Source organism: Triticum dicoccoides, chromosome 2A (genome assembly GCF_002162155.2).
Source record: "Triticum dicoccoides isolate Atlit2015 ecotype Zavitan chromosome 2A, WEW_v2.0, whole genome shotgun sequence".
In the NCBI taxonomy this organism is placed as follows: Eukaryota; Viridiplantae; Streptophyta; class Magnoliopsida; order Poales; family Poaceae; genus Triticum; species Triticum dicoccoides.
Window position 1 is genome coordinate 725609097 of NC_041382.1, and position 25276 is coordinate 725634372.

General features: G+C 43.8%; 3 protein-coding genes across 3 annotated transcripts; 1 reads left to right on the top strand and 2 right to left on the bottom strand.

Moving 5' to 3' along the window:
- Positions 1–16993: 16993 nt before the first annotated feature.
- LOC119356667 (VQ motif-containing protein 17-like) lies at positions 16994–17764 on the top strand. Its single transcript, XM_037623647.1, has one exon. It carries the CDS (start codon positions 17031–17033, stop codon positions 17520–17522), a length of 492 nt encoding a protein of 163 aa, XP_037479544.1. The 5' UTR covers positions 16994–17030; the 3' UTR covers positions 17523–17764.
- A 491-nt stretch (positions 17765–18255) lies between these two features.
- Positions 18256–21841, bottom strand: LOC119356664 (probable plastid-lipid-associated protein 13, chloroplastic). The gene is made up of 7 exons (XM_037623646.1): positions 21555–21841; positions 21113–21234; positions 20817–20900; positions 20518–20614; positions 19990–20206; positions 19466–19518; positions 18256–18671 (listed from the first exon to the last, which is right to left on the bottom strand). The coding sequence occupies exons 1-7, from the start codon at positions 21762–21764 to the stop codon at positions 18561–18563; spliced, it is 894 nt and encodes a 297-aa protein (XP_037479543.1). The 5' UTR covers positions 21765–21841; the 3' UTR covers positions 18256–18560.
- Positions 21842–22301: 460 nt separating this feature from the next.
- LOC119356668 (zinc finger CCCH domain-containing protein 31-like) lies at positions 22302–25047 on the bottom strand. The gene is made up of 3 exons (XM_037623648.1): positions 24876–25047; positions 23971–24031; positions 22302–23262 (listed from the first exon to the last, which is right to left on the bottom strand). The coding sequence occupies exons 1-3, from the start codon at positions 24949–24951 to the stop codon at positions 22479–22481; spliced, it is 921 nt and encodes a 306-aa protein (XP_037479545.1). The 5' UTR covers positions 24952–25047; the 3' UTR covers positions 22302–22478.
- Positions 25048–25276: the final 229 nt, after the last annotated feature.

Here is a 25276-nt window from a genome sequence, read left to right on the forward strand (position 1 = left end):
GAGGCGTGTAGTGGATATCGTTATGTTCTTACTTCACAGATGATTCGAGTAGATGTTGAGAATATTTACTTGATGAATCACGAGTCTGAATTATTGAAAGGTTCAAGTAATTTCAGTGTGAAGTTGAAAGATCGTCGTGACAAGAGGATAAAAGTTCTATGATATGATCATAGAGATGAATATCTGAATCACGAGTTTGGCACAGAATTAAGACATTGTGGAAATTGTTTCACAACTGATACAGCCTGGAACACCATAGTGTGATGGTGTGTCCAAATGTCATAGTTGCACCCTATTGGATATGGTGCATACCATGATGTCTCTTATCGAGTTACCACTATCGTTCATGGGTTAGGCATTAGAGACAACCACATTCACTTTAAATAGGGCACCACATAATTTCGTTGAGACGACACCGTATGAACTATGGTTTGGAGAAACCTAAGTTGTCGTTTCTTGAAAGTTTGGGGCTGCGACGCTTATGTGAAAAAGTTTCAGGTTGATAAGCTCGAACCCAAAGCGGATAAAATGCATCTTCATAGGACACCCAAAAACAGTTGGGTATACCTCCTAATTCAGATCCGAAAGCAATAGGGATTGTTTCTTGAATCGGGTCCTTTTTCGAGGAAAGGTTTCTCTCGAAAATTTGAGTGGGAGGATGGTGGAGACTTGATGAGGTTATTGAACCGTAACTTCAACAAGTGTGTAGCAGGGCACAGAAAGTTGTTCCTGTGGCACCTACACCAATTGAAGTGGAAGCTTATGATAGTGATCATGAAGTTTCGGATCAAGTCACTACCGAAACTCGTAGGGTGACAAGGATACGTACTACTTCAGAGTGGTACAGTAATCCTGTCTTGGAAGTCATGTTGCTAGACAACAATGAACCTACGAGCTATGGAGAAGCGATGGTGGGCCCGGATTCTGATAAATGTCTCAAGGCCATAAAACCCGAGAGAGGATCCATGTATGAAAACAAAGTGTAGACTTTGGAAGAACTACTTGATGGTCGTAAGGCTGTTAGGTACATATGGATTTTGAAAGGAAGACAGACAATGATGGTAAGTGTCACCATTGAGAAAGCTCGACTTGTCGTTAAGATGTTTTTCGACAAGTTCAAGGAGTTGACTACGATGAGACTTTCTCACTCGTAGCGATGCTAAGAGTCTGTTGGAATTATATTAACAATTACTGCATTATTTATGAAATCTTGCAGATAGGATGTCAAAACATTGTTTCCTCGATGATTCTTGAGGAAAGGTTGTATGTGATACAACCGGAAGGTTTTGTCTATCCTGAAATATGCTAATAAGTATGCAAAGCTCCAGCAATCCTTCTGAGGACTGGAGTGAGCATCTCGGAGTTGGAATGTATGCTTTGATGATGATCAAAGATTTTGGGTGTATACAAAGTTTATGAGAAACTTGTATTTCCAAAGAAGTGAGTGGGAGCACTATAGAATTTCTGATGAGTATATGTTGTTGACATATTAATGATCAGAAATGACGTAGAATTTCTGGAAAGCATATAGGGTTATTTGGAAAGTGTTTTCAATGGAAAACCTGGATTAAGCTACTTGAACATTGAGCATCAAGATCTATAAGGATAGATCAAAACGCTTAATAGTACTTTCAAATGAGCACATGCCTTGACGTGATCTTGAAGGTGTTCAAGATGGATCAGTCAAAGAAGGATTTCTTGCCTGAGTTGTAAGGTATGAAGTTAAGACTTAAAGCTCGACCATGGCAGAATAGAGAGAAAGGAACGAAGGTCGTCCCCTATGCTTAAGACATAGGCTCTACAGTATGCTATGCTGTGTACCGCACCTGAAGTGTGCTTTACCATGAGTCAGTCAAGGGGTACAAGAGTGATCCAAGAATGGATCACAGGACAGCGGTCAAAGTTTTCCTTAGTAACTAGTGGACTAAGGAATTTTCTCAATTATGGAGGTGGTAAAAGAGTTCGTCGTAAAGGGTTACGTCGATGCAAGCTTAACACCTATCCGGATAGCTCTGAGTAGAGATACTGGATACGTATAATGGAGCAACAATTTAGAATAGCTCCAAGTAGAACAGTTATTTGGAATAGCTCCAAATAGAACGTGGTAGCTGCATCTAGGAGATGACATAGAGATTTGTAAAGCACACACGGATCTGAAAGGTTCAGACCCGTTGACTATAACCTCTCTCACAAGCAACATGATCAAACCCAAGACTCTTTGGATGTTGGTCACATGGTGATGTGACCTGTCAGTGTTAATCACATGGTGATGTGAACTAGATTATTGACTCTAGTGCAAGTGGGAGACTGTTGGAAATATGCCCTAGAGGCAATAATAAATTGATTATTATTATATTTCCTTGTTCATGATAATCGTTTATTATCCATGCTAGAATTGTATTTATAGGAAACTCAGATACATGTGTGGATACATAGACAACACCATGTCCCTAGTAAGCCTCTAGTTGACTAGCTCGTTGATCAATAGATGGTTACGGTTTCCTGACCATGGACATTGGATGCCGTTGATAACGGGATCACATCATTAGGAGAATGATGTGATGGACAAGACCCAATCCTAAGCCTAGCACAAGATCATGTAGTTCGTATGCTAAAGCTTTTCTAATGTCAAGTATCATTTCCTTAGACCATGAGATTGTGCAACTCCCGGATACCGTAGGAGTGCTTTGGGTGTGCCAAACGTCACAACGTAACTGGGTGGCTATAAAGGTACACTACGGGTATCTCTGATAGTGTCTGTTGGGTTGGCACGAATCGAGATTGGGATTTTGTCACTCCGTGTAAACGGAGAGGTATCTCTGGGCCCACTCGGTAGGACATCATCATAATGTGCACAATGTGACCAAGGGGTTGATCACGGGATGATGTGTTACGGAACGAGTAAAGAGACTTGCCGGTAACGAGATTGAACAAGGTATCGGTATACCGACGATCGAATCTCGGGCAAGTACCATACCGCTAGACAAAGGGAATTGTATACGGGATTGATTGAGTCCTTGACATCGTGGTTCATCCGATGAGATCATCATGGAACATGTGGGAGCCAACATGGGTATCCAGATCCCGCTGTTGGTTATTGACCGGAGAACGTCTCGGTCATGTCTGCATGTCTCCCGAACCCGTAGGGTCTACACACTTAAGGTTCGATGACGCTAGGGTTATAAAGGAAGTTTGTATGTGGTTACCGAATGTTGTTCGGAGTCCCGGATGAGATCCCGGACGTCACGAGGAGTTCCGGAATGGTCCGGAGGTAAAGATTTATATATAGGAAGTCCTGTTTCGGCCATCAGGACAAGTTTCGGGGTCATCGGTATTGTACCGGGACCACCGGAAGGGTCCCGGGGGCCCACCGGGTGGGGCCACCTGCCCCGGGGGGGCCACATGGGCTGTAGGGGGTGCGCCTTGGCCTACATGGGCCAAGGGCACCAGCCCCAAGAGGCCCATGCGCCTAGGGAACCCTAGAGGGAAGAGTCCTCAAAGGGGAAGGCACCTCCGAGGTGCCTTGGGGAGGATGGACTCCTCCCCCCCTCCTTAGCCGCACCCCTTTCTTGGAGTAAGGGGCAAGGCTGCGCCTCCCCCCTCTCCCTTGCCCCTATATATAGTGGAGGGGAGGGAGGGCATCCATACCTGAGCCCTTGGCGCCTCCCTCCCTCCCGTGACACCTCCTCCTCTCCCGTAGGTGCTTGGCGAAGCCCTGCAGGATTGCCACGCTCCTCCATCACCACCACGCCGTTGTGCTGCTGCTGGATGGAGTCTTCCTCAACCTCTCCCTCTCTCCTTGCTGGATCAAGGCGTGGGAGACATCGTCGAGCTGTACGTGTGTTGAACGCGGAGGTGCCGTCCGTTCGGCACTAGGATCATCGGTGATCTGAATCACGACGAGTACGACTCCATCAACCCCGTTCACTTGAACACTTCCGCTTAGCGATCTACAAGGGTATGTAGATGCACTCTCCTTTCTACTCGTTGCTGGTCTCTCCATAGATAGATCTTGGTGATACGTAGGAAAATTTTTGAATTTCTGCTACGTTACCCAACAGATAGATCCAATCTCGGAGGGGCTCTCGCCCCTCTCACGCCATGGGAGCCAAGGACCAGAGGGGAAACCCTTCTCCCATCTAGGGAGGAGGTCAAGGAAGAAGAAGAATAAGGGGGCCCTCTCCCCCTTGCTTCCGGTGGCACCGGAGCACTGCCGGGGCCATCACCATCACCGCCATCTTCACCAACAACTTCACCGCCATCATCACCAACTCTTCCCCCCTCTATGCAGCGGTGTAACCTCTCTCTTACCCGCTGTAATATCTACTTAAACATGGTGCTCAACGCTATATATTATTTCCCAATGATGTATGGCTATCCTATGATGTTTGAGTAGATCTGTTTTGTCCTAATGCCTATTTGATGATCGTGATTGGTTTGAGTTGTATGTTTTATTATTGGTGTTGTCCTATGGTGCTCTCCGTGTCGCGCAAGCGTGAGGGATCCCCGCTGTAGGGTTTGCAATATGCTTATGATTTGCTTATGGTGGGTGGCGTGAGTGACAGAAGCACGGACCCGAGTAAGTAGGTTGTTTGCGTATGGGATAAAGGGGACTTGATGCTTTAATGCTATGGTTGGGTTTTACCTTAATGAATCTTTAGTAGTTGCGGATGCTTGCTGGAGTTCCAATCATAAGTGCATATGATCCAAGTAGAGAAAGTATGTTAGCTTATGCCTCTCCCTCAAATAAAATTGCAATAATGATTACCGGTCTAGTTATCGATTGCCTAGGGACAAATAACCTTCTTGTTGACAAAAGCTCTTTACTAAAAGTAATTTAGTTGTGTCTTCATCTAAACAGCCCTTACTTTATATTTACTTGCTCTTTATTATCTTGCATACCTATCCAACAACACCTACAAAATACTTCTAGTTTCATACTTGTTTCCGGTAAAGCAAACGTCAAGTGTGTGTAGAGTTGTATCGGTGGTCGATAGAACTTGAGGGATTATTTGTTCTACCTTTAGCTCCTCGTTGGGTTCGACACTCTTACTTATCGAAAGAGACTACAATTGATCCCCTATACTTGTGGGTTATCAAGACCTTTTTCTGGCGCCATTGCTGGGGAGCAATAGCGTGGGGTGAATATTCTCGTGTGTGCTTGTTTGCTTTATCACTAAGTAATTTTTATTTTATGTTATTATTTGTTCTCTATCTTTAGTTATGGATATGGAACACGAAATACCAAAAAAATTAGGTCTACTTTCTGCTCATGGAGATGGGGAACCTCCTAAAACCCTCGATGCTGGTTATGTGAAAGATATTATGTACTACTTTAATAATCCTGAGAAAAGCCCATTCAGTTATGTAATGGGAGTAACGTTGGATCAACGTGAATACTTTAGGGATTACCGCTTGACACAAAAAGGGAAACTATTATGGGATCAAATTCAAATATTGAATTGCTATGCTAGGCAACTATGCTTGAGATATGATTATACTTGTTGCTCTAAGGTGAAGGCTGCACACATTCCCTTTTCATGTGAATTTAATGATAATAAAACCTTAGCTTCTTATGCTAATGGTATATATGATTACTATGATGTGGAACAAATAGAAGAATTTGTTGCTTTTAAGGGTGCTTATGAAATTGAATCTATGTTTAAAGAGTTTGAAGATTTTGATGATGCTGTTTATAGACCTGAAAATCTAGCTATCCTGAAATACTGTTATGAGAATTATGAATACAATTACGAAATTAATGCGCTTATTAAGAAAGTCTCCGCTGTCCAAGAAGAGACTAATATTTTGCAGGAATCTATGGAAGAAGAAGTTGATGAAACTGTGAGCTCATTGGATGAAAAAGATGAGGAGGAGAGCGAAGAACAAATGGAGGAAGAGAGGATTAGCTACCCATGCCCACCTTCTAATGAGAGTAACTCTTCAACTCATACATTGTTTAATTCCCCTTCGTGCTTACCGAAGGATGATTGTTATGATCCCGTTGATTCTCTTGAAATATCCCTTTTTGATGATGCTTGCTATGCTTGTGGCCAAGATGCCAGTATGAATTATGCTTATGGAGATGAACTTGCTATAGTTCCCTATGTTAAACATGAAACTGTTACTATTGCACCCACGCATGATAGTCCTATTATCTTTTTGAATTCTCCCAATTATACTATATCGGAGAAGTTTGCACTTATTAAGGATTATATTGATGGGTTGCCTTTTATCGTTGCACATGATGATTTTGATGAATATAATATGCATTTGCTTGCTGCTCCTACTTGCAATTATTATGAGAGAGGAACTATATCTCCACCTCTCTATGTTTCCAATACGATAAAATTGCAAAGAAACTGTTTATACTATGCATTGGCCTTTACTATGTGTGCATGAATTGTTCTTTTATGACATGCCGATGCATAGGAAGAGAGTTAGACTTCGTCATTACATGATATATGTTACTTTGTGCTCACCACTAAATTACAAATCATTGTTAATTAAAATTGGCTTTGATATACCTTGGGATCCGGGTGGATCCATTACTTGAGCACTATAGGCCTAGCTTAATGGCTTTAAAGAAAGCGCTGCCAGGGAGACAACCCGGAAGTTTTAGAGAGTCATTTATTTCTGTTGAGTGCTTGCATATAGTTTAAAAACAACAAAAATAAAGAGGGGAACCCAAAACTTTTTCAAAAAGGAAAGTGAAAGTGATAGAGGCGAGCATTGTGAAAATGGGGGACGTCCTTGAACTTTGTTCATGCCCATGGGAACTTTGTGAATCTTAATTACAGAAACTTTTCAACAAAAATAATTATCCCCTTGTATAATTCCATTGTATTATAAAAATAATGTGCCAAGGTTTGCCTTTAGGATGTTTACATTTGCTTGATGGTTTGTACGGTGCAGGACAGAAACTTTGGCTGTAGTGCGCGATTTTACATTTTTAGCTGGAACGTCAAATGGTTCTGATTCTTTTTGCACTGTCTTCCTATACAAATTGTTTATTTTCCCTAATTTTGGTAGAATTTTTCAAGTATAAGAAGTATGGTTAATGTTCAGATTATTACAGACTGTTCTGTTTTAGACAGATTCTGTTTTTGATGCATAGTTTGCTTGTTTTGATGAACCTATCAATTTATATCAGTGGATTAAGCCATGAAAAAGTTATATTACAGCAGACACAATGCAAAAACAAAATATGAATTGGTTTGCAACAGTACCTAGAGTAGTGATTTGCTTTATTATACTAACGGATCTTACCGAGTTTTTTGTTGAAGTTTTGTGTGGATGATGTGTTCGATGATCGAGAAGGTTTCGATGTGAGAAGAAGGAAGAGAGGCAAGAGCTCAAGCTTGGGGATGCCCGAGGCACCCCAAGTAAATATTCAAGGAGACTCAAGCGTCTAAGCTTGGGGATGCTGGGGAGGCATCCCCTCTTTCTTCAACAAGTATCGGTATGTTTTCGGATTCGTTTCGTTCATGCGATATGTGCAAGTCTTGGAGCGTCTTTTGCATTTAGGTTTTTATTTTTCTTTTATGAACCATGCTTGTATGAGATAGTCCTTGGTTGATTTATAGAATGCTCTATGCACTTCACTTATATCTTTTGAGTATGGCTTTATAGAATGCTTCATGTGCTTCACTTATATCATTTGAAGTTTGGATTGCCTGTTTCTTTTTACATAGACAACCGCCATTTGTAGAATGCTCTTTTGCTTCACTTAGATTTGTTAGGGCACGGGCATATCTTTTGTAGAAATAATTAAACTCTCTTGCTTCACTTATATCTATTTAGATAGATGACAGGAATTGGTCATTCACATGGTTAGTCATAAAATCCTACATAAACTTGTATATCACTGAATATGATATGTTTGATTCCTTGCAATAGTTTTGCGATATAAAGATGGTGATATTAGAGTCATGCTAGTCGAGTAATTATGAAATTGAGAAATACTTGTGTTGAGGTTTGCAAGTCCCGTAGCATGCACGTATGGTGAACCGTTATGTAACGAAGTCGGAGCATGAGGTGTTTATTGATTGTCTTCCTTATGAGTGGCGGTCGGGGACAAGCGATGGTCTTTTCCTACCAATCTATCCCCCTAGGAGCATGCGCTTAGTACTTTGTTTCGATGACTAATAGATTTTTGCAATAAGTATGTGAGTTCTTTATGACTAATGTTGAGTCCATGGATTATACGCACTCTCACCCTTCCATCATTGCTAGCCTCTATAGTACCGCGCAACTTTCGTCGGTACCATAAACCCACCATATACCTTCCTCAAAACAGCCACCATACCTACCTATCATGGCATTTCCATAGACATTCCGAGATATATTGCCATGCAACTTGCATCATCATCATATACATGACTTGAGCATTCATTGTCACATTGCTTTGCATGATCGTAAGATAGCTAGCATGCTGTTTTCATGGCTTGTCTGTTTTTTGATGTCATTGCTACGCTAGATCATTGCACATCCCGGTACACCGCCGGAGGCATTCATATAGAGTCATATCTTTGTTCTAGTATCGAGTTGTAATATTGAGTTGTAAGTAAAAAAGTGTGATGATCATCATTAATAGAGCATTGTCCCAAAAAAGAATAAAAAAAGAGAAAGGCCAAATAAAAAAAGAGAAAGGCCAAATAAAAAAAAGAGAAAGGCCAAAAAGGCCAAATAAAAAAATATAAAAAATAAAAGGGACAATGCTACTATCCTTTTTCCACACTTGTGCTTTAAAGTAGCACCATGTTCTTCATATAGAGAGTCTCTTGAGTTATCACTTTCATATACTAGTGGGAATTTTCATTATAGAACTTGGCTTGTATATTCCAACGATGGGCTTCCTCAAATGCCCTAGGTCTTCATGATCAAGCAAGTTGGATGCACACCCACTTAGTTTCAATTAGAGCTTTCATACACTTATAGCTCTAGTGCATCCGTTGCATGCCAATCCCTACTCACTCACATTGATATCTATTAATGGGCATCTCCATAGCCCGTTGATACGCCTAGTTGATGTGAGACTATCTTCTCCTTTTTGTCTTCTCCACCATCATATTCTATTCCACCTATAGTGCTATGTCCATGGCTCACGCTCATGTATTGCGTGAAAGTTGAAAAGGTTTGAGAACGTCAAAAGTATGAAACAATTGCTTGGCTTGTCATCGGGGTTGTGCATGATGTGAATATTTTGTGTGGTGAAGATGGAGCATAGCCAGACCATATGATTTTGTAGGGATGAGCTTTCTTTGGCTATGTTATTTCAATAAGACATAATTGCTTGGTTGGTATGCTTGAAGTATTATTATTTTTATGTCAAAGGATAGAATATTGCTTTGAATCACTCGTGTCTTAATATTCATGCCATGATTAGATATATGATCAAGATTATGCTAGGTAGCATTCCACATCAAAAATTATATTTTTTATCATTTACCTACTCGAGGACGAGCAGGAATTAAGCTTGGGGATGCTGATACGTCTCCATCGTATCTATAATTTTTGATTGTTCCATGCCAATATTATTCAACTTTCATATACTTTTTGGCAACTTTTTATATTATTTTTGGGACTAACATATTGATCCAGTGCCCAGTGCCAGTTCCTGTTTGTTGCATGTTTTATGTTTCGCAGAATATCCATACCAAACGGAATCCAAACGGGATAAAAACGGACGGAGCTTATTTTTGGAATATTTGGAAAATTCTGGAAGAAAAATCCACGCGAGACGGTGCCCGAGGTGGTCACGAGGTAGGGGGGCGCGCCCCCTACCCTCGTGAGCCACCCGTAAGGCGGTTGACGCTCTTCTTTTGCCGCAAGAAAGCTAATTTTCGGAAAAAAATCACGGCGAAGGTTTCAGGCCAATCGGAGTTACGGATCTCCATATATACATGAAATGGTGAAACAGAGCCAGAAGAGAACGCAGAAACAGAGAGAGACAGAGAGATAGATCCAATCTCGGAGGGGCTCTCGCCCCTCCCACGCCATGGGAGCCAAGGACCAGAGGGGAAACCCTTCTCCCATCTAGGGAGGAGGTCAAGGAAGAAGAAGAAGAAGAAGGGGGCCCTCTCCCCCTTGCTTCCGGTGACACCGGAGCACTGCCGGGGCCATCACCATCACCGCCATCTTCACCAACAACTTCACCGCCATCATCACCAACTCTTCCCCCCCCCTCTATGCAGCGGTGTAACCTCTCTCTTACCCGCTGTAATCTCTACTTAAACATGGTGCTCAGCGCTATATATTATTTCCCAATGATGTATGGCTATCCTATGATGTTTGAGTAGATCTGTTTTGTCCTAATGCCTATTTGATGATCGTGATTGGTTTGAGTTGTATGTTTTATTATTGGTGCTGTCCTATGGTGCTCTCCGTGTCGCGCGAGCGTGAGGGATCCCCGCTGTAGGGTTTGCAATATGCTTATGATTTGCTTATGGTGGGTGGCGTGAGTGACAGAAGCACAGACCCGAGTAAGTAGGTTGTTTGCGTATGGGATAAAGGGGACTTGATGCTTTAATGCTATGGTTGGGTTTTACCTTAATGAATCTTTAGTAGTTGCGGATGCTTGCTAGAGTTCCAATCATAAGTGCATATGATCCAAGTAGAGAAAGTATGTTAGCTTATGCCTCTCCCTCAAATAAAATTGCAATAATAATTACCGGTCTAGTTATCGATTGCCTAGGGACAAATAACCTTCTTGTTGACAAAAGCTCTTTACTAAAACTAATTTAGTTGTGTATTCATCTAAACAGCCCCTACTTTATATTTACTTGCTCTTTATTATCTTGCATACCTATCCAACAACACCTACAAAGTACTTCTAGTTTCATACTTGTTTCCGGTAAAGCGAACGTCAAGTGTGCGTAGAGTTGTATCGGTGGTCGATAGAACTTGAGGGAATAGTTGTTCTACCTTTAGCTCCTCGTTGGGTTCGACACTCTTACTTATCGAAAGAGGCTACAATTGATCCCCTATACTTGTGGGTTATCAATGGTGTAAGGAAATGATACTTGACATCCAGAAAAGCTACAGCAAACGAACTACACGATCTTTGTGCTATGCTTAGGTTTGGGTCTTGTCCATCACATCATTCTCCTAATGATGTGATCCCGTTATCAATGACATCCCCATGTCCATAGCCAGGAAACCATGACTATCTGTTGATCAACGAGCTAGTCAACTAGAGGCTCACTAGGGACACATTGTGGTCTATGTATTCACACATGTATTATGATTTCCGGATAATACAATTATAGAATGAATAATAGACAATTATCATGAACAAGGAAATATAATAATCATTTTATTATTGCCTCTAGGGCATATTTCCAACAGCGCTGCGGCGCGGCGGCGTGGTGTTGGCGCTACGCGTGACGGTGGCGCGCCGGTGCGTGGAGCGGCGGGGGCGGCGAGCGGATCTGGTGTGGTGGCGGTTGCGACGAGGCAGGGCGTCGGTGGCGGGCTCCGGTGGCCTGGGCTGGCTCCTGGCTTGGCGCTGCGGTGGTGCGGGTCGCGGGCGACAAGGATCTGCGGGCGGCCGCCCCTGCCCTGGCTTCGAGCTAGTGGGGGTGGCGGCGCAGTGGTGGTGGCTGGCGGCGCGTGTTGGTCGAGTCTGCGTCGGAACCTTCCTGGTTTGGCGCTCGGACGTCGCCGGACGGCGCGAGGAGGCATCTCCGGTGAGCTTCCATGGCTGTAGCTGCAGGTTGATTTGGTCTCCCTCGTTAGCGGGCTCGCAGTTGCCGATGGCCTCGCGGAGATGTGTGTCAGCTACCATGGTGGGGCGACATGGGGGTGCTCGCCGGGGAGCTTGGTAGGAGGGATAGGTGACCTCGATGCGGTCGCGTCACCTGTCGCCGTCATGGTTTGCCGGTCCGGATTTGTCCGCTCCCCTTTCTCCCCCTTTCCTCCGTCGCGGGCGGGTTGGCGCAGGTTTACCAGCGGAGCGTCTGCGGGTGGTTCCGTCGGTCGAGGGCCATCGGTTGGTCCAAAGCTGGGGCCTTTGTGTAGGTCTCCGGTTGTCTGGTTGCAGGGCGGCGGCTCTGGCGGCGGGAGGCGCGACGTTCGTGGGCGGAGCATGCATCTCAGGTGCGGGCATGCAAACATGGCCGCGTGGGTGGCGTGGTTGCGGGCGGTTGACGGAGTTAAGGTTCATCGGTGGGGTGTGAGTGTCGGGTACACCACTTGTCCAGTCCTTTGACTGGCCAACAGTGGTAGTGGTCGTTGCCGCCGTACCCTTCCTAAAGGCTCCGTCGCGGCGTTCACACTTTTGTCGTCTTGCTCCGGGTGAAAACCTGATCTTCGCTGATCGGGCGGTGGCGGCTATCCATGGTCGTATCCTTCTTGGAGGCACCGCTTTGGAGGCCTGGCTTCGTCTTGGTCCGGTTCACCTCTCTATTGGTAGTCGGTGGGGGGATGTGTCAGTGCACACTAGTTCACCAGCCAAGCAATCACATGAGGCACAACACTAAAAGATTTATTAATGATGTTCACCCAAGCTCGGCTACATCCCGGTTCTCGAGCATGATTGCGGGTGCTTCTCCCCATTTATTCCACTACAATATCACACACCGACCACCCAAGTGTTAGTACACGCCACCGGCATCCCCTGCATGTCTCTTTTATTTTATTGGCATGGATTACATCGTGTATCTACCCTCCATATTATACAGAATACCTACTAGGATACATGTGTCCTACTCGAACGCGAGTCCGTACCTTATAATACCACTTTTTTGTGTGAATATGTTTGCTTGCAAAAACGTCTTATATAATGGAAGAGAGGGAATACCAAATAAAAAGAAGATTGAGCACTAAGATAATGTAATAGTATTTCCTCGCAACTTTATCACTGAACATAAAATATAAAATAAACCTTAGTACTGAACATGCAAAATTGATTTCCTATGCCACGTGTTAAAGAAAAAAGGATTTCCGACGGCATGCACGAGCGTCCATTTTTGTTCCGTGCAGCGAATGATCGGCTTCCTATTTTTTTTCACGTAGCAAATAATATGCTTCCTATAACGGTCGAAAACAGGAGAGCGTAACCCTCAAAAAAAAAAAAACAGGAGAGCGTACTGTGTCCAAAAAAGAATATGCAACGTTGATTTTCTATGTCACTTGTTTTTTTTAAAAGGATTTCCAACGGCATGCAGGGCGTCCATTTTTGTTCCGCGTAGCAAATAATCGGCTTCCTATTTTTGTTCTAGGGAGCAAATAATCTGCTTCTATATATATCCTCAAAAGAAAAGAGGAGGGGGTCAAAGAAGAACATGAAACATTGATTTCCTATGTCAAGTGTTAAAAAAAGAGGTAATATCACTGGTAGTCATGTAACTTGCGTTGGATGTTCAATTTGGTACTAAAACTTTAAAAATACGGATTTGTAGTCATTGAACTTGCTGTGTGGTGCAAATACGGTGCTTTTGTATTGTATCCGGCGTACAACTTCCTACATGGCATGCCAGTATGGGAGTGGCCCCATGTCAGTGGCTGCAGTAGATTTTTCTGATAACTCCATGGATTTTTTATGTGTTAATGAACAGTAGATATATATAAAATAAAAGTAGGAGGCGGAGAGATTCAAACCTGTAGCCTATTGAAGGCACGCACACTGTGAGAACCACCTTGCCTAATGGCATCTGATGATCATAAGGGATAACTACCATTTATATTTTTTTGAGGTAACTACCATTTATATGCCTTCTCTTAAAACACGGGGACCATGCCAGCTCAAATGGGCTATGATCAGTGCAGCCCAGTTTGCATCTTTGTTTTTTTAGAAAATTGTATGTAAATTATTGGTCTACGGATTACAAAATTGTTTGTCTAATTTAATTAATATAAATATTTGTAAAACTAAAATTAAAAAAATACAAAAACTGTACTGCTCATAGATGACCAAATTAACATAAGAAAAAGGAGCCGCTAGGTCTCGAACCATATGAGCAAAATAAAAAAAAAGGAGACTCTTGGTCTCAAACCCGCAACCAACGAGTAGAACATAAGCCGATCTAGCAACTACACACCTTTCAAGCTCTATTGTCTAATGTGGATAACAATATTTTTTTGAACCAGGATGCATGTGGAGCTTAAATGGGCTGCATATACAATGTTCCATTTTGTCAATCTTAAGTAATAAAGTCATGTTCAAATATTTGTGTGTTAGAAATATTATACATACAGAGGATGATTAGTAAATAGAAAAAATATAAGCCTGAGTATATATAAAAATATTTAGTAAAACGTAAGTAATAAAAACATTTAAGATATTCGTAATATGTAAGTAATAAAATTATGTTCAAATATTGGTGTGTTAGAGTATTATGCATACAAACAATCCTTTGTGAATAAAACATTTGAATATAAACCTGTGTATTATATTAGGCATGACTGTATATTCATATCAAAAGTTTAAATTTTTAATTATGAATATCTATACGAACATGAAACTATACAAATGTGTGTACAAGTATTGAATTGTTCGTACAATTCGAATAATATTTTTGAATTGCAATTTTAAAAGTATTTGTATTATTCTAAATTATACAAACATTTTTGTAATTAATAAATATATTGTTTTAAATATATGAATATTTTTAATAATATATTAACAGTTCTGGAAGAAATTTATTTCGTTTGTATTTACACTATTTATAACACGTGAATTTTAAACATTATTTACTACTGAGATCATAATTTATATACAAAATTCAAAAAAAATCGAAGGTGCATAATGGGCTGCACTGATCATATTTCATTAGAGTTGACAGACCCACGTGTTACAAGAGAAGGAATACAAGATTTAGTTATCCCTTCCATAGATGACATTGTTTGTGGTGGTTACAGCGTGTGTGCGTCTTTTGTTGGCCGTTGGTTCGAATCCTGCCGGCTTGTATTTATCTTTTATACTCGCCTAGGCTTTTTTGCGTTCTTAAAAAAATCAAGGGAGTTGTCTTAAAAAATGTACTCTTTATTTTTTGTTACGCCGGACACAGTAGAAAGCACCGTATTTGCACCATACAACAAGTTGAATGACCATAAATCTGTATTTTTTAAGTTTAAGTACTAAACTGAACATTCAACGCAAGTTCTATGACTGCTAGTGATATTACCTCTTAAAAAAAAGGATTTCCGACGGCATGCACGAGCGTCCATTTTCATTCCGGCTAGCAAATAATCGGCTTCCGATTTTGGTTCCACGTTGCAAATAATCTGCTTTCTATCACCCGCAAAAAAAAAAATCTGCTTTCTATAACGGTCCAAAACAGGAGAGCGGAAATGCTAAGGATGCAATTAACTAAATTTATATGGTGGGGTTTTCCAGAACAGTGTAGTACCTGACCTGGATATGGATAATCCTCCGATCCATTCCAAAGGCGCAGGTACTGAAAACGAATATGCTGCGTCGGTTACTCTGCAACTCCGACATTCCTTTTTTTCTATATAAGGATAAGGAAGAAATCAGTTGTAGCACTTCGGAGTTCAGTAAATATTACTTTTTACAAAAAATATATATACTTTGATCTATTATAAAAATTCACACAAAGCATTCAAAACATAATAAAAGATACATCAAGGTCCCTGGGCTACCAAATGACCACTGCCGCCGCCGTCCCGCTGTCGTCGCTCTTATATCGGAGCCGATCTGACCCTGTTTGACGACAACTGTAAAGTTTTTGTGCAAGCGTCGCTAAGGACCAGCGTCTCCGAGTCGTAGTCGTCGCCGCTAAATCCTTAAATCGATTCGAAAACCCTGGCATCAAATCTTGTTGTTTTGTACGCACAACGAGAAATCCTAACCTTATTGCCTTGAGTAGCTGACAGAATCGACGTCGGAGCTTCGTCTAATCCGGCCTGGCAGACGAACTTGAGAAGGACCAAAGTCCAGAAGACCGACTCGTAAAAAAAGCGCCGACATTCGTCTGAGGGCCGCCATGCAAAGACTAAAAGGTTAACCTATTTGGTAGCTGGAGTTAAAATATTCTTTTACTAAAATGATTTAAATCTATTATTAAAGTTCAACGGATATACAAAGCATCTCGAACATAGTTAAATTACATTGAAATTTCAGGACCCCCAAGCAATCACTATTGCCGTCAGAACGAGCCACCGACGCGCCGCTGTCGCCGCTCCTCTACCGGAGCCGGCTTGACCTTGTCAATGACAGTCGGGAAGTCTTCGTGCACGTGCCCCTAAGGGCCAGCGCCCTGGAGCTGTAGTCGTCGCCATTGATCCCTTGCATAGAACTGAAGCACCTGACACCAAATCTCGCCACAAGACGAGAAAACCAAACCTCACTGCCCCAAAAGACAACATGAATCTATGTCGGAGCTCCGTCGACTAAGTCCATACGGGCGAACTCGAGGAGGATTGGAGCCAGGAAGCAAACTTGAAGAAGTAGCCTAATCTAAACTACTAACCGAACCAGAGAGACCTGAATTCACCTGCCCGCCACCGGCCACCAAAGGGACAGGCAGAGGAGAGGCGAATCCACGGACTCACTAACGAAGTTTGGAGAAAAGAATTTGCCCTAGCCATTAGGGTTAAAGAAAAAGACAGTGAGCCATAGTTTTAATAACAGAATAACCATAGTTTTATAATAAACATCGTGGAGTGTATATTACTTAGTCTAATCATAAATGGACTACCAAAGTATTTTTCTTAATCTAAAAGCATAGTCATAAAATCGTCTACGTGTTATCCCACACGCGCTAGTTTTATTAGGACGCGAACGAGAGGAATTAAATCCATTTGAGCGCGTATGTAGAAAAAGGAAGGCATTAAATTCTTTAGGACTATATTTTTGTAGTGCTAAAAATACACAGGACGTATTAAATCAGTGCCAAATATTACACACGTCTCAACGTCAGCCGTCGGATGGAGGAAACCCACAGCATCCAACGGCGCAGGGCCCAGGGCGGGTCTATATAAACCCCCTGTGGCCACAGCCCTCTTCCCTAAAGCCACCACCGTCTTCCTCCCGTCCGTTTCTCGCATCGGGAGGCGACAAGAGAATGGCACCGCACTCCCCCGCCGTGAAGCTCCAGTCCCGCGCCGCGCCGGCGCCGTCGTCGGCGATGGGCGCGCACCGGTGGTCCCGCCCCATCGCCAAGGGCCCGCCGCGCAAGATCAGGATCGTGCACGTCCTGGCGCCGGAGGTGATCAAGACGGACGCGCGGCACTTCCGCGAGCTCGTGCAGCGCCTCACCGGGAAGCCGAAAGGCGGCGGGGTCGGCGGAGGGGCGTCCTCGTCGTCCTCGTCGCGGTCGCCCGAGAGCGCCGCGGCGGAGTCGTCGTCCCAGCAGCAGGCGGCGGCAGGCGGCTCGTCGTCCGTCGCGGTCGCGGTCGCCCCCGAGGCGGCGGCGGGGGGGACCGTCAAGGCGGAGGTGAAGGAGGAGGAGGACGCCGCGTCGCCGGAGGGCGGGTTCGGGGAGGCGGGGGGCACGGCGACGAACGACGCCTTCTTCCAGGACCTCGACGAGTTCCTCCTCGGCGGATGGCTTTAGTCTCTGATCGGTCAGCGGCGCCCCCCCCCGTTAGAGCTAAGTCCGAGAACTTTTGCCCCCCGCTGTTGCTGCATAGGATGGTGACGGTTAACAGAGATCCCCCATTTCGGCCTGGAATTTTAAGTTATAGAATTGGGTTTCCTGCGTCTGTTACTTCTCCAGTTTGTTGATATTTCAGTTGTGTTATTCAAATTTGAACCCGCACTTGGAATGGAAATGGCAGATTAGTTTGGTTGTTTCGACGGCATTGCGTGTCTGATTCCATCCTTCCTTGTTTGTATCTTTCTTCTGGGTGAACTAGAGGGAGATAGAGAGATGGAGAGGTAGGTGCGCATGCTCTGAAATCTGAACTGACGATGGAGGAAGACATGGCAGAATTCTTTGCAGCGTCAGCCTGTCAGGAGTGGTTAGGTGCAGGACTAACAGACCTTGCGCTGCGCGCACGTACAGGATGGTCGCAATGTCCACACGATATCTCAAAAATAAAAGACTGTTTCTCCCGAGGAAGTAAGCATTCTTCAGTTCAGGTAGAACGCCCTCCTCTAGCCTGTGAGGAATGACGGCTTATACTGTGATAATTACTCCTGATGCAATCGAACAAGGGAAGATTGTAGATACTATGGCCGTAGATCATCGGCCCAAAATTACAGTACAATGGCCTCATGATCCACATTTCATCTTCCTGCTGGATGTTTGAATTTGAGATAGCATACCGAGCTAATTTACCTTGGTGTCATTTGCGCCGATGCAAAGCTGGGTGCTGGAATTATATGGAACAAAACAAGTTACAGTTCAGAGTTATTCACTGCCCATTTCGCATATCTAATTTTTGATTGCATCTGAGTGCGCAAGTATTGCTCAGCTCCAGGATAGCAGTAACTACTCTAGCCAGCAGCAAAAAGGAGCTTGAATTTACACACTCAAGTGGCTGCTAACATATGCACTGCTTTTTCATGTATGCGAAAACCTGGAAAATGGCAAGAAAGAAAAGACATCTCCGAAAAAGTTAACCATAGTGCTCCGGTTAGTACCCAAACATTAGCTTTGATATTCAGGAATCACTACGTCTGGCGTGTTCTCCATTGGATTTGGTTGCGGCCCTTCCAGTTTTGTCAGGACATCAGGTGCTCCAGCAGCATCTCGGATAATCTAAATGAGAAGACAGAACAACCATGAGAAGTTGTGGCTTTTCAATCCTTCCAAAATACTGTACTAGTAGGACGGATAATATGAGATTTCAAACCATTCATTCTGTACTTTGTGCAACATGATTAGATTGACTTGTCTAGAAGAGAGGATCGAACTGACGCAACTGTATTGGTAGGCTGATTAGATTATCAGCATCTTAAACTTGCAAATGACGTTGATATATGCCATAAATCTGGCATCTTATCGATGATTTTTAACAACAAAAACTGACAAATATGTGCATTTTTTCTTCTGGTCTTGCTTACGGGATGCTCAACATTCTCAAGAAGATACCATAGACTGGTACTTCAGCGGATTAAGAGCCTTCATTTCAATTGTCTAGATAAAATGATGATGCTAAATCTGTGCAGCACTCAAACTCAGTATGTCATCAGCTTTTATTTTCTTTGACATTTATGCGTTTATGAGCTAAGTATAGAATCAGGTATATTTTCTCTAAAAGAACTAGGCATAGTCCAGTAACTATGTCCAACATGTGACACTTAAGACATACTGTATGGTACAACTCAAGCGTGGAAGCTATAAAAGTACTGATTCCATCTTTTCTGTTAGTTCATACAGAAGCTATAAAAGTACTGATTCCATCTTTTCTGTTAGTTCATACAGTAGATAAAACCAAGGGGTTACTTCCAAGATGGATGGTGGTCACAGTGTAATGTACACAGGTGCAAATGCATGTTATCATGATATGATTTTGGTGTTCGCTTTAGTGTGTGATAAACTGATAAACATACCAGTATTTCTTCATCAAGGTAGGAAATCATGAATAAGCGCTGGTACATCCCATCTGTAATTAAAAAAAAAGGGGCCATGCAACGGAACTAATCAATCCATGTAACATAGTACATGACAATTATTAAAGATTCATGGCATCACAGAATGAAAAATAGCATAACTATATTGAACCATCCTGTGATGGTGCACTAAATACTGCAGGTAGACAAAAGTATTGCAGATGGACAACATGGATAGAGAGAACTAGCTACCGTGATGTCATGAATACTGTGAGCATTCCTCTCTTGTCATGGTTGGAAGTCAAATTTTGGAAGAAACAAAAGGCAGCATTCCAATAATTTAATATTTTTGGCAAAAAAAAATCAGTGATTACAAATGTATTGAAGCAAGTAGCAGTTTTCTAACAAGAAAAGGTCAGTAATAAATCCTGCGGTTGCATTGTATGAATTGGCAGTATGTCCTAATAAAACTGGAAAAGTGATGCAGTAACAAGAAGTCTATAAATCAAGCCTTATGTACTTACTAAGAGGTAACTTAACCCCCTCCGAAACAGCATCTCTTATAGAGGCAGGAAGTTGCTGTAGAGCTCCTGCAGTTTGTCCAAGTAAGCCCTTCAGTTGTTCAGGTAGTGTTTCTTCACTGATTTTGGGGGTTTCCAAAAATGCCTCGACGTATTCCTCTTTCATCCTGATAGGCCCCTCCACGGACAGTTGAGTGGTCAGAACAAATCTGTTTTGTATCTGCATACACAAAAAGGCGGTAAACTGTGAGACATGAATGGAACAACAGAACTCAACATGGTCATATACAAATGTACAGCTCCTGGATAAGACAGATAAATGGCTGCCAGCAATGCCTTAGAACGTGGGATCTTGGTATCTTGCCACATTACAAGAGCTACTTCTCATAATTTCATTTGAAGAAAAAAATAGCTATGCATGCTGTAGGCAGGTATATAAATGGCACAAACATTGCGAACATGAGGTAGTTGTAAAGATAGATCCAAAAATGCACAAGGGTTGTAGGCAGCTTCCACAACTTTTGAAATTACCGTATTCAAGAGCTTGACGTTCGAGGAAATTTTGCAGTAGCCATCCCTGATCACCACATCAAGCCCCGTAAAGTGTGCGACACTTGTAGGTGACCGCCTACGAAAAGAGCATACTCGCTATGTGATACACATTTTTGTCAGGGAAAGATCAATTTAGATTTATGTATTTGCAACACACCATGAAAAGATAACTTTTAAGAAACCATGTAACTCATTCTCATGAGAATAAAGTAAGGAGAGCTCTAATTAAAATGGTGAGTTCATTGTAATGTAACTTGCATCCAGAAATAGTGGCGTACTCAAACAAAAGCTTGGATGCAAATGTTCCCGGACTGCTATCACCGAACCATTCAATGTTCCATCGACCTTCCAGATAGGGTGATCTGAAAAGTGAAACATATGATTAATGAACAAGGACCAACGAAATGTCCATACAACATAACTGTTTTAGTCAGAAATGATGGGAGTTCCTCATGGATATGGGACATGTAAATGCGGAGATGAATGGAAGTCATTGGTTCCTAAACTGAACATCATGTTAGCATCTCCAACTTATTTTGATGATAGTTTGCCTGTTGAGAACTGCAGCGCTTACGTTGTGGGACGAGGAGTGGGGTTGAGGCGTTCGAGGCCGACGATGCGCTCATTGACGTCAATCTTCTGCATCTCCGTGGTCTTGCCGCTAACAAAGGCTTCGAAGCCTCCAGAGTCCCTGAACTGAAATGGGCAGCAGTTTACATACTCAGACCGTGAATGCAGAACCCAACTGTCAACATGCAGACACGAACACTACTAAGCTCATGATTCGGTGGGCTCTGCAAAATCGAGGCGTTTACTCGTCAATCAAATCGAAAGCTGTGCAAAAGTGACTTCCGCTGGGCACAATTGGCTTATTGAGAAACTACTAATAGCCAAATCGGCAGCAGCACTGGGCAGTGGATACGATTCGTATGGACCAGACCAGCACGGCAGTACGGGGCAGGCCGTAGCCATTCATTCTGCGAGGAAGGGGAACAGGAGAGGGGGAGGAGGCTCACGGCGAGGAGGAGGGACTCCTTGGCGGAGAGGCGCTCCATCTCGCGGGCGTAGCTGGCGGCGGGGCCGCCCTGGAACTGCGCCGTGGCCCTGCAGCGGCACCCGGCGGCGCGGCGGGGGGAGAGGCGCAGCTGGCCGTCCCGGCGACCGCGGACGGCGGGCAGCAGCGGAGGGGAGACCGGGGCGAGCGTCGCTGCGGCGGCGGCGGCCATGCCGGAGGAGGCGACTTTGCCGTGCGTGAGCCGAGGGGAGGAGAGAGGAGCTCGAGATGTCGTGGTGGTGCTGGAAGCGCTGTGCTGTGTAGGCCAGTCCACGTAGAACAAGGAGAGAGAAATGACCTTCGCAGGTGTAACTGGTCCCACATGTCATTGACACCACTGGCGTACACTACTTCAAAAGTCAAACTTTTTACGTTTGACCAAGTTTATATAAAAAAATACTCTCAAGATCTACAATAGTGACCAAATAAATAAAACATGAAAACATATCTTATGATGGACGAATCTAATTATACTAAATTTCGTATTGGTAGATTTTGCTATTTTTCTCGATAAAATTGATCAAATCTTGAGAAGAACAAGGAAGTACGTATTACGTTTGCAAATGCAGGCATCATAAGAGCACAGTGAAATCAGTGACCCGTCTGTGGTCAACACAGCTGGGTAATCACCACAGCAATGGACCGCGGAAGCTAGAACCGAATAAAACGCACAAGGAGAAAGAAAACTCAAAAGGCGACTTAACTAGACTGGGATGACAGCAAGAAAGTTCTGAACCATATTTCATTCAAAAAAGCTGAATCTTATCACAATCCATAGAACCAAAATACAACAGGCCTAATCACCTAGAGCCAGCAGCAAGGGAGAACAGAATAGTCACAGTAGCAGCACAAGAAGGAGCGAGGATCAACCGCAGCAGCCGTGTCATCAGACGGCGGCACCCTTCCGCTGCTCGGTCTCGCCATGGGCGAAGTGGCAGCGCTCGCCGAAAGTGCAGGTGCCCTTGAGGAAGTTCTCGCATATCTTGGTCTTGTAGTTGCTCCTGCCTCCAGGCCCGCCCCCGCCGCCGCCACCGCCTCGGCCTGCGGGGGCTGCTGCGCTGGCTGGGTTCTTCGACGGAGTGCTGGCGCTGATGCTGGCAATGAGATCACGCACCATGTCGTTGGCTTGCTTTATCTGGTCGAAGCTGCCTTCCAGCTCAATGTTCTTCAGGTCTGGGTTTGATTCATGGTCACGTATCGAGAGCTTGACCCCTGTGATGCGGCAGATCTGCTTCGTGTTGACCCCGCCCTTCCCGATTATGCCTCCGGCGAGAGCGGCGTCAACACTGACCTTGCAGGTAGACGAGGCGCCAAAGTTTCCGGCAGGAGGACCCATCGAAGCTGGCGGAGGTGGTTCGTGTCGACCTCCATATCGACCACCCATAGGAGGAGCATAGGAACTTTCTTGGGACATGTAGGAGGATGGTGGCCTGCCAAGCTCCCTCTCGCCGTGGGCGAAATGGCACTTGTCACCAAACTTGCAGCCTTCTGCAGTGTTGTACTTGGTGCACATGCGTGTTTTGACACCAGAAGCAGCATGGTCCGCTGGAGCTCTTGACGGTGCAGACACAGCAGCATGGCCTAGGCTGTGTGATTTTGATACTGCCTGGTATCCACCAGGGACAAAGTGCGCGAAGTGACAGCCCTCACCAAAGGGGCACCCAACAGTGCTGCATCATTCAAAACAATACAGATTATGTACTGATCTTGCAATAACAAATATAGTAAGTAATGAGAACTGAGCAAACTTAGAGACTTGTTACAAAGGACAGTTGTAGAACTGTATACCAAGGCAGAAGAGTTCTCATAACAAGATAACAGTGCTACCAAAGGCAGAAGATCACATGTATTACATGTTATCAGTGCAAATGGCCCAAATTGACATAATAACAGAAACATAATTGTAAAGTTGCATGAAATCCTGTCTAACAATTTTCAGTATATAGGAATCCAGGCAGGTGCAAGATTCAAACAAGATTCACAGAGACCACAATACTGCATATAGCATATGTATATGTATGTGCTTAAAAGGATGCTTTCATTACTCAACAGAACTAAAGCATGTTAGTGCAGACTCAATTACCAAGTAATAGAGAAAGAGAAGGTCCTATCTAGAGAACAAAAAAACATGCAACAAATGTGGATTGTGGTACTGTTATTATCTTATTTATTTGAACACTATGAAAGAAAAATATTAAATGTATATACTTTGATCAGTTGGCAACATTGCTGTGCATGAATTACAATTTGCAACAATCCGTAAAGCTTCTGCACCAAAAATAAAAGTAGCAGGGGAGAATTTAATTCTTAACTGTAATACACAGTAAAAATTAGAAGGTACCGTTCTGATGTTATTTTGGATAGGTTAAGATTTGAACCTGAAAAACTTGGTGCAAGGCTTCGATTTGCTTGATAGACCAGTTTGTTGTGACTCCGATTCTGTTGCATGAAATTAATTACATTTTTCCACTTGTTAGAAGTTGCATTGTTGATCTTCTATTCAAGTAAACATGTACAATTTGTGTCCAATAAATTTGATGAATGGACATAATTTTAGATAAGATAAAGATGATATTCACTGGTGCTTATCCTGCAGAAAATGGTCATGGTTACACTCACACTGCATATTGTTGAAAGACGACAACTAGAAACAGATCATAACATTCATGAATGATGTTTAACATGTTTCTTTTTTTGTAATGGACTCCTCCAATTCCATTTTGAGCAAAAGCATGTGCTTTGCTTTTCCAAATTTGTTTCCCATCATCATCACCTTTCCCACATGTTCTTTCCTTCTTTTCAAAGAAACCTCGCCTTGATCCAACTTTTTAGTACATCCTGCTCTTAGATGAGTTGGTTCAGCTTTCGGTTGCCAAGCTATTTTTTCTGTACTTGATAGGTATTTCATTACGGTACAAGACACGATGCAGGTGGGTCTTAATTCCACTCGACCGCAAGGAGCTGTACCGGCGCGAAGAGGGCATCCGATGGATTTGGCATAATTATCAACCTACCGCAGGGATTTGCCGGCACTAGAGCATGGATACTTCCGCACATGAATACTGTCAAGTAAGATGCAGGCAAATCTTATCTTACACAGGGGATAACGGCACGACACGCTCACTCGCTCCACGCTCGCGGACCAGAACCTAGAGGTACCCTAGAGAGCGCCGAGGCTGCAGATCCAGCGGCAGGAGCTACACGACAGGGCGAGACCTGACGACGGGACCTAGAAAGCGTACGAGGGGGGCGGGGAGAGATGGGGAAGAAAGCGACGCGTTACCTCTCGACCGCTTCCCGCCTGCGGCGCCTCCGTTGGCGGACTCCGGCCGGGATCTCTTGCGGGCGGCGGCATCCATGGCGAGCCCTCCGCGTCGAGGCGGAAACCCTAGCTTGCGGTTTGGCGGAGGCGGAGTGGGGCGCAGCGGAGGGAGGAAGAGGCCAAGTGCGAAATCGCTTCGGTCGAGTTAACGGCCAGAGTCGTGGGTGTGCATCTTACGGTGGCTGGGCTTCATAAGCCCAGGTTTTGGGGCTTGGCCCTCGAGCCGGACTGGGGGTCCAAACTCCGACGGGAATTCGCATTCCGGCCCAGTTACGTATACGCTTCTGTCACCCAAATGGACTACACGGCATCAATTTGAGCTCGATTTCTCCACTCAAAAAGAAAAAGAAAACTCTGAGCTC

Excerpts from the sequence above, each read along its gene's own strand:
- LOC119356667 (XM_037623647.1), top strand. The coding sequence starts at position 17,031 with ATGGCACCGCACTCCCCCGCCGTGAAGCTCCAGTCCCGCGCCGCGCCG.
- LOC119356668 (XM_037623648.1), bottom strand. The coding sequence starts at position 24,951 with ATGGATGCCGCCGCCCGCAAGAGATCCCGGCCGGAGTCCGCCAACGGA. Across the intron at positions 24,032-24,875 it reads AGGCGGGAAGCGGTCGAGAG|AATCGGAGTCACAACAAACT; the intron begins GTAACGCGTCGC and ends TTCATGCAACAG. Across the intron at positions 23,263-23,970 it reads CCTTGCACCAAGTTTTTCAG|CACTGTTGGGTGCCCCTTTG; the intron begins GTTCAAATCTTA and ends TGAATGATGCAG.
- LOC119356664 (XM_037623646.1), bottom strand. The coding sequence starts at position 21,764 with ATGGCCGCCGCCGCCGCAGCGACGCTCGCCCCGGTCTCCCCTCCGCTG. Across the intron at positions 21,235-21,554 it reads AGGAGTCCCTCCTCCTCGCC|TTCAGGGACTCTGGAGGCTT; the intron begins GTGAGCCTCCTC and ends TGCCCATTTCAG. Across the intron at positions 20,207-20,517 it reads ACGTCAAGCTCTTGAATACG|ATACAAAACAGATTTGTTCT; the intron begins GTAATTTCAAAA and ends TTGTGTATGCAG.